The sequence below is a fragment of the Candidozyma duobushaemuli genome (genome assembly GCF_002926085.2).
Source record: "Candidozyma duobushaemuli strain B09383 chromosome Unknown A_B09383, whole genome shotgun sequence".
Taxonomy (NCBI): Eukaryota; Fungi; Ascomycota; class Pichiomycetes; order Serinales; family Metschnikowiaceae; genus Candidozyma; species Candidozyma duobushaemuli.
The window spans coordinates 1246059-1258816 of record NW_020289901.1 but is presented as its reverse complement, the minus strand read 5'-3'; the positions used below and the strand labels follow the sequence as shown (position 1 = coordinate 1258816).

At 43.4% G+C, this 12758-nt stretch overlaps 7 protein-coding genes across 7 annotated transcripts; 4 read left to right on the top strand and 3 right to left on the bottom strand. All coding sequences in view use genetic code 12, as the record gives it.

Moving 5' to 3' along the window:
- Positions 1-15: 15 nt before the first annotated feature.
- On the bottom strand, positions 16-750 carry CXQ87_000571 (uncharacterized protein; the record flags this gene model as incomplete). The annotated part of the gene is made up of 1 exon (XM_025479145.1): positions 16-750. One exon carries the CDS (start codon positions 748-750, stop codon positions 16-18), a length of 735 nt encoding a protein of 244 aa, XP_025338618.1.
- Positions 751-833: 83 nt separating this feature from the next.
- Positions 834-1451, top strand: CXQ87_000570 (uncharacterized protein; the record flags this gene model as incomplete). Its single annotated transcript, XM_025479144.1, has 1 exon — positions 834-1451. One exon carries the CDS (start codon positions 834-836, stop codon positions 1449-1451), a length of 618 nt encoding a protein of 205 aa, XP_025338617.1.
- A 1081-nt stretch (positions 1452-2532) lies between these two features.
- On the top strand, positions 2533-4689 carry CXQ87_000569 (uncharacterized protein; the record flags this gene model as incomplete). The annotated part of the gene is made up of 1 exon (XM_025479143.1): positions 2533-4689. One exon carries the CDS (start codon positions 2533-2535, stop codon positions 4687-4689), a length of 2157 nt encoding a protein of 718 aa, XP_025338616.1.
- A 347-nt stretch (positions 4690-5036) lies between these two features.
- On the top strand, positions 5037-5964 carry ZCF39 (Zcf39p; the record flags this gene model as incomplete). The annotated part of the gene is made up of 2 exons (XM_025479142.1): positions 5037-5918; positions 5941-5964. 2 exons carry the CDS (start codon positions 5037-5039, stop codon positions 5962-5964), a joined length of 906 nt encoding a protein of 301 aa, XP_025338615.1.
- Positions 5965-7177: 1213 nt separating this feature from the next.
- CXQ87_000567 (U2 snRNP complex subunit) lies at positions 7178-8671 on the bottom strand (the record flags this gene model as incomplete). Its single annotated transcript, XM_025479141.1, has 1 exon — positions 7178-8671. One exon carries the CDS (start codon positions 8669-8671, stop codon positions 7178-7180), a length of 1494 nt encoding a protein of 497 aa, XP_025338614.1.
- Positions 8672-8987: 316 nt separating this feature from the next.
- CXQ87_000566 (uncharacterized protein) lies at positions 8988-9305 on the bottom strand (the record flags this gene model as incomplete). The annotated part of the gene is made up of 1 exon (XM_025479140.1): positions 8988-9305. The coding sequence occupies one exon, from the start codon at positions 9303-9305 to the stop codon at positions 8988-8990; it is 318 nt and encodes a 105-aa protein (XP_025338613.1).
- Positions 9306-9416: 111 nt separating this feature from the next.
- On the top strand, positions 9417-12723 carry CXQ87_000565 (uncharacterized protein; the record flags this gene model as incomplete). The annotated part of the gene is made up of 3 exons (XM_025479139.1): positions 9417-11197; positions 11524-12380; positions 12410-12723. 3 exons carry the CDS (start codon positions 9417-9419, stop codon positions 12721-12723), a joined length of 2952 nt encoding a protein of 983 aa, XP_025338612.1.
- Positions 12724-12758: the final 35 nt, after the last annotated feature.

Below are 12758 nucleotides of genomic sequence, written 5' to 3'. Positions count from 1 at the left end.
GATTTTTTGAAATACCTAAAATTTGATGATTTCGGCCTCAAGGCCTCGTAGAAGTTTGCGGGCTTTTTGGTTAATGTAAATCGGAGCTGGTTCACCAAAGCTGTCCACACTTTCATCGTCCTCGTCGACGTATTCCACTGGTGAAGATGGAATTTTCAAATGCAATAGTGGTACGGGACTTGTATCAAATTGACGGTGTGCTTGCTTTGTCAATGGAAATGGCAGTAGTAGAAAGAAGAAGGACTTCATGCGGTCCAATGCTGTCTTCGCATGAAAGTCATATACTCCTGCAATCTCCCGGATCGTGGCAGGTTGTATACGTTTCTTGTAATTTTTGCATTGCACAAATACTTGGATCAGACTCTCTAGATCAATAATTCGTGTTGCTTCGCTGTCAATCGCGTCGTTATATTGTTTCGACGCGGTTAGAATGGATGTACGAGGATACTTTTTCAACTTCTGAACATCGGAGAGTGCCTTCCAATAAGTATTAAGATTCCACTTGCCGAAAACATCCACACCATTATCCCCTGCTCCTCCCACTCTCGTCATATCATAGCAGTTTAGCCTCTTCTCTAGAAACTCTTTTGCATAAAGCTCATAGAGTGTGCCTCTGAAGATCGTAGTGGTGACATCTTTGTCATTGATCCGGACATATTCGAGATAGTCCTTGGATGTTTGGATATCTCGTACACAAGATCTATATCTTTGCTGGGCATGTCGACTTACATGCTTCCGTAGTGATGCCATATAGTTCAAGCGTGAAATACACTACTGATATTTGGTTCTCAAAATGCGAACTGATACCGTCAACTCGTACTCTGAAACACAAAATGCAATTACAATCGATCCTTTTCACCCTACTTACCCTAGCGGGCTATACGCAAGCGGTTGAAAGATCACTCGACATCTACAGCAAGTCTGTCAAATCAGGTTCCATAGTCAGTTTGGGCCAGATCAAGTATGACACGATTACCAATACGACCAAGTACCTTGCCACAAACGACTTACCCAGCCATGATAGCATATGCATAGGTACAAAGCAGCTTCCAAGTAAAGAGTGCTTTACATATCTCGAAACTACCGAGACCACACCTAAGGGTAAATTCGCCTTGTTCTTGAATGGCGATAGAGAGCTCACGGAGATTGCTCTTTATGCCGGGGAAGAAGATTGGGACAGTGAATTGATTGAGTCATCTTCAGCTCCTTTGCCTAACTTGAAACCATTCATCAGACAGAAGCAAAAACCGAAAGCAGAGCCAGTGAAACAAAAAGTCATCCGGAAGAAGACTGTTGAGATAGACGGTAAGAAGACTGAAATTGAAGAGGTGATTGAAGAAGTGATTGAGGAGGATGACAGACTGTGGTTGCAGAAGAACTGGATGTGGATTGTTGTCCCACTCGGCCTCTTCTTAATCATGGCGCCTGAGGAAGAGAAGAAGGAAAACTAATGGGGAAATACACGATTTAGAAAGAAATTGAACTAGTTGCGATTCCTTCGCCTGTGTTCGAAGAAATTGCTGTAGGCATACAACTCGAACCGTGACAAGGTAGATCCGTGGCAAGGTAGGTAGAATGTTTTTTGGAACACCGGGGTAAGCTCACAGTCCTAAATACATATCATATAAATCCGTATTCACTCCCAGAATTATGGCACTTCGGGATTTACTATGTGCTGGTATGTGCTATCGAGAGACATAAAAAGCATACTATTGTTTAATTCATCTGATCAAATGGGAAGCATAAGTATCAGCTCTACTCTGGCCAGCTTCTCGATACAGTTCTATAGTATAGCTCAGTCTCTGGCCCATTTACTCGTCCAAGCCTAAAATTGATTTTCATAGATTTTAGAATGTAAGAGGTTTCTGTTTTGCAGCCGTTTAAAAATATTGCGTAGAAACTGTGCACTAACTTGAGACACTACAATTTTTAAGGGTTGAGAGTAAATACTTCGAATGGAAACGCTTTGTTCACAAAATTGCACTAAAATATAGCTTACTAATATCTCGGACCATAATATGAAAAATCTAGTGAAGAAATTAATGACGCTGTTTTAACTTCTTGAAGTGCAGCTCGGACTGGGTCAGCTGCGAAAGCAGAGCCAATGGAGACCCTCCAATTGTGAACGCTCTGCGCACAGACCCCGGAATTGGACTTCATGACCGAGCTCCACAGGGAGAAGTCCGACTTTTCAAGAGAGAAATAAAGAAAAAGTTGAGCAAGATCTACACTAATGTAAATTGCTTCTTTTTGAAAAGTGTAATCTTTATATGTGATTCGATTTTTTTTTACAAAGGTCGTCCTTTGACCTCTTAGCAGTGCGCGCAGGTGCAGGCGGCCTATCAGAATCAGAATATTGGTTCATTAGTAAAGGCTGCTCAAAAACCAATAGAGAATTTCCATAAAACATACCTACATACAAAAACTTGAAGCTCAAGCGTACAAAAAAAAAAAGAACTCTAAGCGTCCCGACTTACAAATCAGCCCGCTCTTCATCTTCCAACGCTTTACCCCTTCATAAATATTTGCATGATGTTGAGATCGCTTTATTCGGTTTCTTCGAGAAGACTTTTGTCGAGCTCAGTCAGGCGCTTGGCTGATGTCAACGTTACCGTCGACGGTAAAACAGTTCAGATAGAAGCTGGCTCGAGTATTATTCAAGCTGCTGACAAGGCTGGCGTTACCATTCCTCGTTACTGTTACCATGACAAATTGGCCATCGCTGGTAACTGCCGAATGTGTCTTGTTGATGTCGAGAGAATGCCCAAATTGATTGCCTCTTGTGCTGTCCCAGTCCAAGATGGTATGGTTGTCCACACCGACAGTGAAAGAATCCACAAAGCCAGAGAAGGTGTCACTGAAATGTTGTTGGAGAACCATCCCTTGGACTGCCCAATTTGTGACCAGGGAGGTGAGTGTGATTTGCAAGAGCAGTCAAACAGATACGGTTCTGACAGAGGCAGATTCAAGGAAGTCACTGGTAAGAGAGCTGTCGAGAACAAGGCTATTGGTCCTTTGGTGAAGACATCGATGAACAGATGTATTCACTGTACTAGATGTGTGAGATTCATGAACGATGTCGCCGGTGCTCCTGAATTGGGATCTACTGGTAGAGGTAATGATTTGCAAATCGGTACTTATATCGAAAGAAACATCAACTCTGAGATGTCTGGTAACATCATTGACTTATGTCCTGTTGGTGCTTTGACATCCAAACCATATGCTTTCAGAGCAAGACCTTGGGAGTTGAAGAGAACTGAGAGTATTGATGTCATGGATGCTATTGGCTCTAACGTCAGAGTGGATGCTAGAGGTATCGAAGTGATGAGAGTGTTGCCTCGTTTGAATGACGAGATCAACGAAGAGTGGATCTCCGACAAGTCTAGATTCGCTTGCGACGGTTTGAAGACTCAGAGATTGACGAATCCTTTGATCAAGGATGGCGACAGCTTTAAGCCTGCCACTTGGGACGAGGCTCTTTCAACCATCGCTGCTGCCTACAACAAACTCAAGCCTAATGGTGACGAATTGAAGGCCATCGCAGGTACTTTTGCCGATGCCGAGGCTATGGTCGCCTTGAAGGATTTGGTTAACAAGTTGGGTTCTGAGAACACTGTTACTGATGTCAAGCAGGCCACTGAAGCTCATGGTGTTGACGTTAGATCTAACTACGTGTTCAACAGTACTATCGATGGTATTGAGGATGCCGACCAGATCTTGCTCGTTGGTTCTAACCCAAGATTTGAGGCTGCTGTGTTGAACGCTAGAATTAGAAAGGTTTGGTTGAGACAAGACTTGGAGATCGGTGTCGTCGGTCAGGGATTCGATGCTACCTTTAACTACGAGAACTTGGGCGCTTCCGCCAATGACTTGAAGAAGGCTTTGACTGGTGAGTATGGTAAGAGATTAGGCGAGGCCAAGAACCCATTGATTATTGTTGGTTCGGGTGTTGCCGAGTCTGAGGACGCCAATGCTATCTACCACACTGTCGCTGATTTTGCATCTAAACACAAGAACTTCAACACCGAGGAATGGAACGGTGTCAACCTTTTGCATCGTGAGGCTTCTCGTGCGGCCGCCTTGGACCTTGGTTTCCAGAAATTCACACCTGAAACCTCGAAGCCCAAATTTGTCTACTTGCTTGGTGCCGATGAGATCAAGGGTTCTGACATTCCTAAGGATGCTTTCGTCATTTACCAGGGTCACCATGGTGACGTCGGTGCATCATTTGCCGACGTCATTTTGCCAGGTGCTGCCTACACTGAAAAGTCTGCCACATATGTTAACACTGAGGGTAGGGCACAAATCACGAGAGCTGCCACTAACCCCCCAGGCTCCTCGCGTGAGGACTGGAAGATCCTCAGAGCTCTTTCTGAGTACGTTGGCGCTCCATTGCCTTACGATGATTTGTACACTGTCAGAGAAAGATTGGGCGAGATTGCTCCCCACTTTATCAGACATGAGGTCATTGAGCCTACTTCTCAGGACATCGCCAAGGTTGGTCTCACGGATATCACTGGTAGACTTCTGACTTTCAAGGCTGCTGGTATCCCATTGAAGAACCCTATCAAAAACTTCTACTTCACTGACGTGATCTCCAGATCCTCGCCCACTATGGCTAAGTGTGTGTCTTCATTCGGTGCCAAGATCGACAAGATCAAGGACCCAAAGCCATTGGTTGACATCTAATGATAAACGTTGTCGCGACTGTACCATAAACCCCCATTGCATGTGTGGATGTTAGAAAGTTCACAAGATATAATTTCTCAAATCTAGGATCTCAATTGGCATTCTGTAGCGCGGAATTGGTAAAACGAGCGCCATTGTCATGGTAAACTTACCGCTCTGTAAGATCTCGCTTCAAAACCTCATTTTCTATTAAGAAGCGAAAGAATCGAAGTTGATGCTTTACATTTGAAGCCTTTAAGGTAAATTTGGGTATTGTATACGGCACTCTCGTAATTTGTTCCACTTTCTTTAGACTTCATACAGGCTACCCCATATTCAGTAAATGCATACGATCATTTCTTCATGAAATGGAATCACAATCTCAGCAGGAAGACCAATTCTCATCTAAATGGAGGGTTGCCAAAGCATGCGCTCGCTGCCACCGGCTTAAAAGTAAGTGTGTTTACGAGGATCCGACGTTCAAAACCTGCAAGAGGTGCTTCAATCTAGGACTCAAATGCTCCGTTGACGAGGACCCAACAGCAGTAAATGCAAGGAAAAGGAAACACACAAGAACCCATCAACAAGTCGCTTCGAGAATAACGAAATTACTCGACGGCATCGAAAAGGAGCTCGATTTTTTTGAAGAAAAGCAGCCACAAGAGAACAGTGACCATCACTCACAGCTTTCACTTCTAGCAGCTAAGTTGAACCTGGCAGGGGCAAGACTCGCAGACAGCTTCAGTATCAATGGCAAAGAGTCCTTGCATCATGAGTTTCCGACTATCCACCCGGAGACAAACATGACGCATGAGCTAATCTACACTCATAAGCTTATATCAGACCAAGAGGCAAGGAGACGATTCAAATACTTCATCGAGGAAATGCTACCCTTCTTCCCCATCGTGGCACTACTGCTGGAGCTCAAGGATTTCGACACTTTAATGAAGACGAACTCTACGCTACTTCTAACCTGTCTCTATATCACCACAGTGAACGATAATGCCTTATCCGACGAGACGCCTACAAAAAACTCCAACAGGAAACTTCACGAAATACTAAATCATTACGTGACATCAGAAATTTCGAAACATATCTTTGAAAAAGCCACGGCTTTCACCTATCATTTGGCTATTTCGTGCTTGCTCCTATCCTTATGGGGCATACCCTCGGATCGGAAAGGCCAGTTCAAGAGCCAGGTTGATCTCGTGAATGCACATGGTGTATCACTATGCGCTGATGTGGGTAATGTCTCAACCTATCAAATCAAAGCACTTGCAGACGACAATTCTCTAGAGAGGAACAACTTGCGAACATTCTTGGCCGTCTATAGCTGTTGTGGGTCTTTGAGTTTCTCCCTACCTAGGTTTAGAATTGTTTCATGGTGTCTTCGACATGATATTGCGATTAAGCAGCTACTCACTAGATACGAGAACTCCATTCCAACTCCAGAAGACATTTTTGTGTGTTGCTTCACACGCCTTGTACGCAAAGGTCAAGAGATTTTTGATTATTTCATTTCTCACGGAGTGACAGTAAGCTTCTTGAGCACAGAGGGTGCCAAAACCAGATATCGCTCGGATGACACTACTTTCGCAAGCGTAACAAATAGTTTGGAACGCTTCAAAGTCGATTTGACTCAAACAATGGCAGAAAGCGGACTCATTGACCCTCAGACATTAACTCCGAGACCGGAGGCTGATGTTCGCAAATACTGCCTCATCATAGTTTATCATCAATTAATGATGATGAATCACGACACTCTTTTGAGCTGGCAAATTTTCCACATGAAACCGGATGCAGACAATCTGCAAACAATTCCTCTAATTAAACATCATGTTGACAAGTTCAAGGAGGCATGCGACTCCATCCTAAAGTATTATATTGAGATGAACCAAATTTCTTCGAAAAACTACCCAACATGGTTGCAATATCGCTGCGTTCATGCCCTAATCTCATTTGTGAGACTATTGATTTTGATTAAAACTAAAGCCAAAGGCTTTGAACTAGATGGTTTTGAAGAGATGAAACAGAAGTTCGATTACTACATCCATCACGTTCGATCAATTCTTGAAATTAATAGCAATTCCTATGACTCCATCGTGTCCACGAGAGTCAAGTTTATTGTCGACAAAATCGTGAAATGGAAGAAGGTAGTCGAGAGTCTGAAGAGTACCATGAAGCTCGATTACATCAACATTACTCAAACAATGAAAGGACAAGAAATGGAAAAGCTCAAAGACCCTTCCTCAACTCCTTCCAATAGTCGGAAAAGAATAAAGGTAAATGATGATGAGAAAAGACAAGATAATACACCGGATAGCGGAGGAAGCTTCGATCCGGAGGATTTTTTACCTCAATTCCCAGACCTCACAATGGCATCCAGTACCGACATATTCAAAGACTTTGATCGTGATTTCCTACGCTTCATGAATCCTACCGAGTTTCAGCTAGGATTTGACGAGTCTAGCCTTTTTTTGAACGGAGACTCACAAAGTTCGTACGGATTTTAAAACTCAAAATCTTCGATGTCCTCTTTTTTGTCGTCTTTCATAGTTGCAGATTGCATTGGACTGTTATTTTTCGCAGTAGTCATTTCATAGCCTGCCTTTTTGTCTTCTCCCATGGAGTCAGAAACAGCCTTTTCCTTCAAGACCTTGTATAGCGAGCCTGAAGAATCCTTCAAACCGTTGTCAGGAGAATTTGTCTTAAACTTGCTGAACTCAGTGATGACAACCTTTTCGGGCTCTTCAACATGTGGCTCTTCTTCAACAGACCTTTCAGAAGAAAGTTCATCATCATCGTTACTATCAGCTTCTTCTTCACCTTCACTGTCATCATAATCGGATTCGACAACTGTTTCGAAAGCACCCCAAGCAGCTTCATCTTGAAAATTAAAGTCAGACGATTCGCTTGTCCGATATCCGCCGTTGTTGTACACCACATCAACGCCAGGTATAATACAGTGTTTGTAGGCGGGTGGCTTGCCGATCAGATTCATGAGCGTGACCCACGGAGGAATCACGCCAAGATCATTTCCTGAAAGCCCTACTGCTTCCCTCAACCGTTTGGATACGACACCTGGTCGCATATGCATCACAATCTCTCGATGTTGATCCGCCTTCTCTCGTCCCTCCCAATATAATTCACCAAATTTCAAATATCGAGGCTTGGTTTGGTACTTAAAGAAAGCGTCGTGCAATTTTTGGTAATCAATATCTAGCTTACCCATCTTTGGTTGGACTCTATCACGCTGCTCTTTCTTTAGGGATTCAGGATCGTAGTTTCTCATTTCAGCAATGCCAGTATCCTGAATAAATTTGGGAAGTTTGAATGGTGGAACTTCAAATCCTTTCTTGCCCGATAAATAATCCTTCTTCTGCAGCCAGTGGGATGGCACATCTATGGAATTGAAGGAGGTTTTGAATGCAATGCACATATATGGATCAGGGGCGTCAGCGTCGTACCAAGCAACTGAATTGGGCCGATTGGAATATGCTTTTAATTCGGCAATTGTTACCTTATTTAGTTTACGGCGTTGCCTCTTTGAAAGAGGTTTTTCGACCTCTTCACTCAGACTTTCTTCATCAGAAGATTCCAGATGTTCTGTTGTAAGAGACTGAGGTATTAGATTGTGGGAACTTGACTTCGAAGGCTGCTCAAACTTAGCGAAGACATGCTGGAACTGATCGGAGAGGTTCGAGGTGTCTGATGAGTTTCCTTTTTCAACCGAGTCTTCCTTCAGCTTGGTGTTCGCCTGCGGAGTATGATATTCTTTCCCAGTTCCTTTTACCAATTTACCATCAGCCTCATCGCCATTATTCAAAGGTTCCGTCTTGATCTGTTGCTTCAGTGTGTCTATTGATGATGTTTCGTCTGACTTTCTTTCGGAACTCGCGGCATTCAGCTCTGAAGACAATGGAATGTCAGCATTTTTGTCTTGAAGCTTTCGTAGTTTTGCCTTTTCACGACGGATCTGGTTCTTGGACCGTTTGAGTGCCATTTAATGAATAGTGTGAGATGAGATGTCTTCAGTGCGCATATTAGCAGATAATCGATTAGGACTTACTTCGGCTACGAGAACAAAAAAATCAAAGTAAAGGATTTCAAACAGCTGGTCTTGTTCATAACTTACAATAATTCGCCATTTTATTCTTTTTTCATTAAAAAGTTCATCTGAAGCAACGCAAGGACCGCACACTTACGGCATCATCACGATTGGTTCTCCTAGAGTCGTAGAAACCAAACATCCCTAAGTAAATACTCCTCTATGATCAAGGGAAAACCCATTATATCCATCAGTTTAGAGTGAATGTAGGTTACTTATCTTGTGAGCTTGTTGCACATTTCCTTCTCAACACTTCGATACGGTCACCAAGATCGTCTAGTCTTCGACTAACCTCATTATCATTTTTATCCATCAACTCCATCATTCGCTTAATATTTGCCTCGAGATCGCCAGCAATTTCGATTATCGACGGGTTCTGGCTCTCCTTCTCCTCTTCCTTGGGAGGCAATTCTGAAGAGGCATCAATGAACTCGCCATTGGTTAAAGCTGGCGTACTCAAGCCAGCCACCTTGCTCTCGCTAGCCGTCTCAGTGCCTTCGGGGTTTTTTGTCCCAGTGGCTTCGCTCATGGTCAGTGATATCAAAGAAGTGATTTCTATATCTACAGGACGACTTTGATGCGTACGTGCGTAAAATCGGTTGTGGAGATTCTACAACACCAGCCACTCCAACATACGAGCATGCAACCGCTCCAACTACTATATAGTGTGTCGCTTATTCTCGGAGTTTTGTGCTCCCATCCACACTCACATACGTTATTCGAAATCCGCCAGTTCGAATCATTCATACCCCGACGCATAGCTCAGGATCTTAAACTGGGTGTTCGAAAGAACAGATGGACAAAGCATCCTGATAACACATTTGAAAGCTACTTTATCCAAAGAGGGAATAAATCAGATGAATACATCTGTTCGATTCCTAGTGCAAGAATCGAATCGATTGAGAAGAGGGAATCTAAACAAACTACGGACACCTCGAACGAAAAGCTACTCTCGACAGCTGTGGATATTATTAACCAGTCATTCCCCAAAAAAGGTTGCCTATATACGTATGACCTTCGAGGCCTTCATTGGACTTATGCATACTGTTTTGCCGACAAAGTGATCCAGTATCACGAGCAAGTTCCTCCAAAGGAGAGACACTACAGACATGTTGCAGCATTCCCCAACGAGGTATTTGTGTTGGGTCGGTTCTCAGAGCCTACCCTGAAAAACGTGGAATTCAAAAACCAAGCCACTCCGAAGCAACGGGAAACCTACGAGAAACATGGCAGGGAGTCCTTCACCCTTGCTGAAGACAAGGCATCTCCGTTTAGACATCACTCTGCCCAAAAAGTTGTTCTGCAAGTGTTAGAACACGGCTCTCATTGCGATCTCACCGAGAAATTTCGTTCAGCACAAATTGTCTATAAATGTGATCCTGAAGCACAAGGATTCTCTCAGCCCGAGATAATCGATGTTCCGGAGTTGACAACATGTCTGTATAAGGTGGTGATACATGTCCCCGGACTTTGTGCTTTGGAGCAGTTTGCACCTCATAGAAACGTCAAGGAATCGCTGGTCGATTTATCATGTCAATTAGTTGACGAGGAAAGCAACGACGACAGTGTAGACAACTCGTTTTCATTTGAGTCATTCACATCAAATGTGAAGTTGAGAGACCATGACAGCTTCCCAGTTAGAAGTGATAACAAAATCTCCGTCGACGATCATTCATTAATGTCATTGGGTTATGGGTTCTATTTAGCGAAAAGCAAAACAGGCTACAGATCAACAAGCGCATTTTACAACAACAGGAATGTTATCATATACAATGGATTTGCAGAGCTGTTGAGTGACTTGGGTTACCAGTTAGGCCGCACACTCTACAATGCTGTTGGCAAGACCCTACTCGCGCCTTACTTCGAAAATGACGAACAAAAGCGACTTTTGTGGACAGATTCCTTCACTATCTGGCTTGAAGTCTATGACTTCTTTGGCAATTTCGTTGCTTTAATCAGGACTGTGAGAGACGGTTCCTTACCTCAAGCCAGTCTTATGTTACAGGTGATCGACCCTGTTACTATGATTGATATCGAGGGAGATCCACCCGAGGATATGGCTTTTGATCTGACAAGGTACGAAGCCCCTCATAATCTCTGGAATTATCAGTACTTTAGAAGAGGGCGTGCTGCTGGTGAGATCCCTGATAAGAATGGGAAGCCCGATGCGGAGACTGTTACTTTGAAAGAAGTCTTGACAGTCACAGTCCCGCAAGAGGGTGAATCAGAAGAATCAGCAGTGTCAGAAGATTCCACTGGAGCAGATCATCTAGTGGGTCTCTCCGATGATCAGGAACCGATGGTATTGAATATTGATGAAGAAGATATAAAAGAGATAAGAGGAGATCCCGAGGAAGGGCCAATTGATGTTGTCGTGGAGGTTGATGGCACTGAGCAAACTCTCAACGTTTATTGGGAATAGTCATTGGTTTGTTTAATATAGAAATCATTATCTCTGACAGGGTTATGCCTCATGATGACAGTGCGCACCGATCTGGCATCTAAAAAAAATCAGTAGAAAAAGTATCGAGGATTAAAAAAGTACGAGTGTCAGTTGCATACCGCTATAGTTTAAGCAGGGCAGAGTTGAATACCCTTTCATTTCTGTACAACACTTTGTTAATTACAGCCTGAATACTGTGGTGGACTCAGAATCTGATCATGTTACTCCGCCTTTCGCATATAAAGCCGTTTGCGCTTAATAGGATCCCAACGGGACGCTTATCGTCACAAACAAGACAAATAAGCTTCCTTAAAAAATTGCTTCTGTTGGATGACTCTGGAAACAGTGACTTTGACAAACACGAAGTGATCAAATGGGATGAATCTCCTTATGCAGATATCAGAACAAGAGCAGCATACATAAGAGCGATGGCGAAATGTCCAGTGACAAAGAAACCCATCAATTATGTGTGTCCCATTTCAGGAATTCCAACCCACCATGATCGCAAGGCTTGGGAAGATGACAAGGAATATCACGAGCAGAAAAAGTTTGACCGTTTGAAGAAGGTCAATCTATACGAGCACGATTTGAGATCAGGGAGAAAGTTTGATGAGTTCATATTTCCTGGTGCACAAGAGCGTGATTTTACTGTCAGCATGGAAAATTGGGATACTTTCTTTTACACCAGAGATTTCAATCCAATGAATACTGAGTTCAATTTGGCGGCTGCAACCAAGGTCTTGACTTATCCGATTACCATAGCTGCGATTTTGCACAGATTTTCACCATACGCTTTGAGCCCTAAAGGTCCCGTGACGTTGGAGGGCTTGCGTTCATTAGCTGCCTTGAGGTATTCTTTGTACTCGCTGCCTGCGAAGAAGAGCAAGGAGGTCACTTTCAAGGATAGACCAATGAGAATCTTTCTCGTGGGTGCTAAAATGGAAGCCATGTTACCAGGATATGTGTGGAAGCAATTTGGATACCTTTTTCCAGAGACCAAATTTGAAATTCACTTTATCGGCCCCCAGTCATACTTCGATGTTGAGGCTAAAGCCTTCATGCCTTCCAACAGACCCCACGGGAGACCAATGGTCAGAAAACACGATGAGCAGATTACGCTCATACATCACACAAAATATTTCCACGAGGTCTACGACCAAGGTGATCTCTTCCCTTTGACCCTTACTTAGATGTGTTTTTCCTTTTCCATCCTGGATTCAAGACCGCAGATGAAATTCACTGGGACAAAGCATTGAAGGGTCTCTTGGAATCCAAATGTGCTGTGCATGTTACTGGATACCATGACGTGGATATCGAGAGAGAGATTGATTGGTTGCAAAACCACAAGCTTCACGACGAAATGGACATTCTTATGAACAAAACTGATAACATCTTTGGCTCTACGAAGATCGACTTGGTAGACATAAACCCTACCGAATCATTCCAGGCCAATAACAAGCTTATGGCCTTCAGAGGTAAAAGATACCATGCTATCAGAGCTTAATTTTTTATCCAGCCGTGGGAATTCTTGTAAATAGC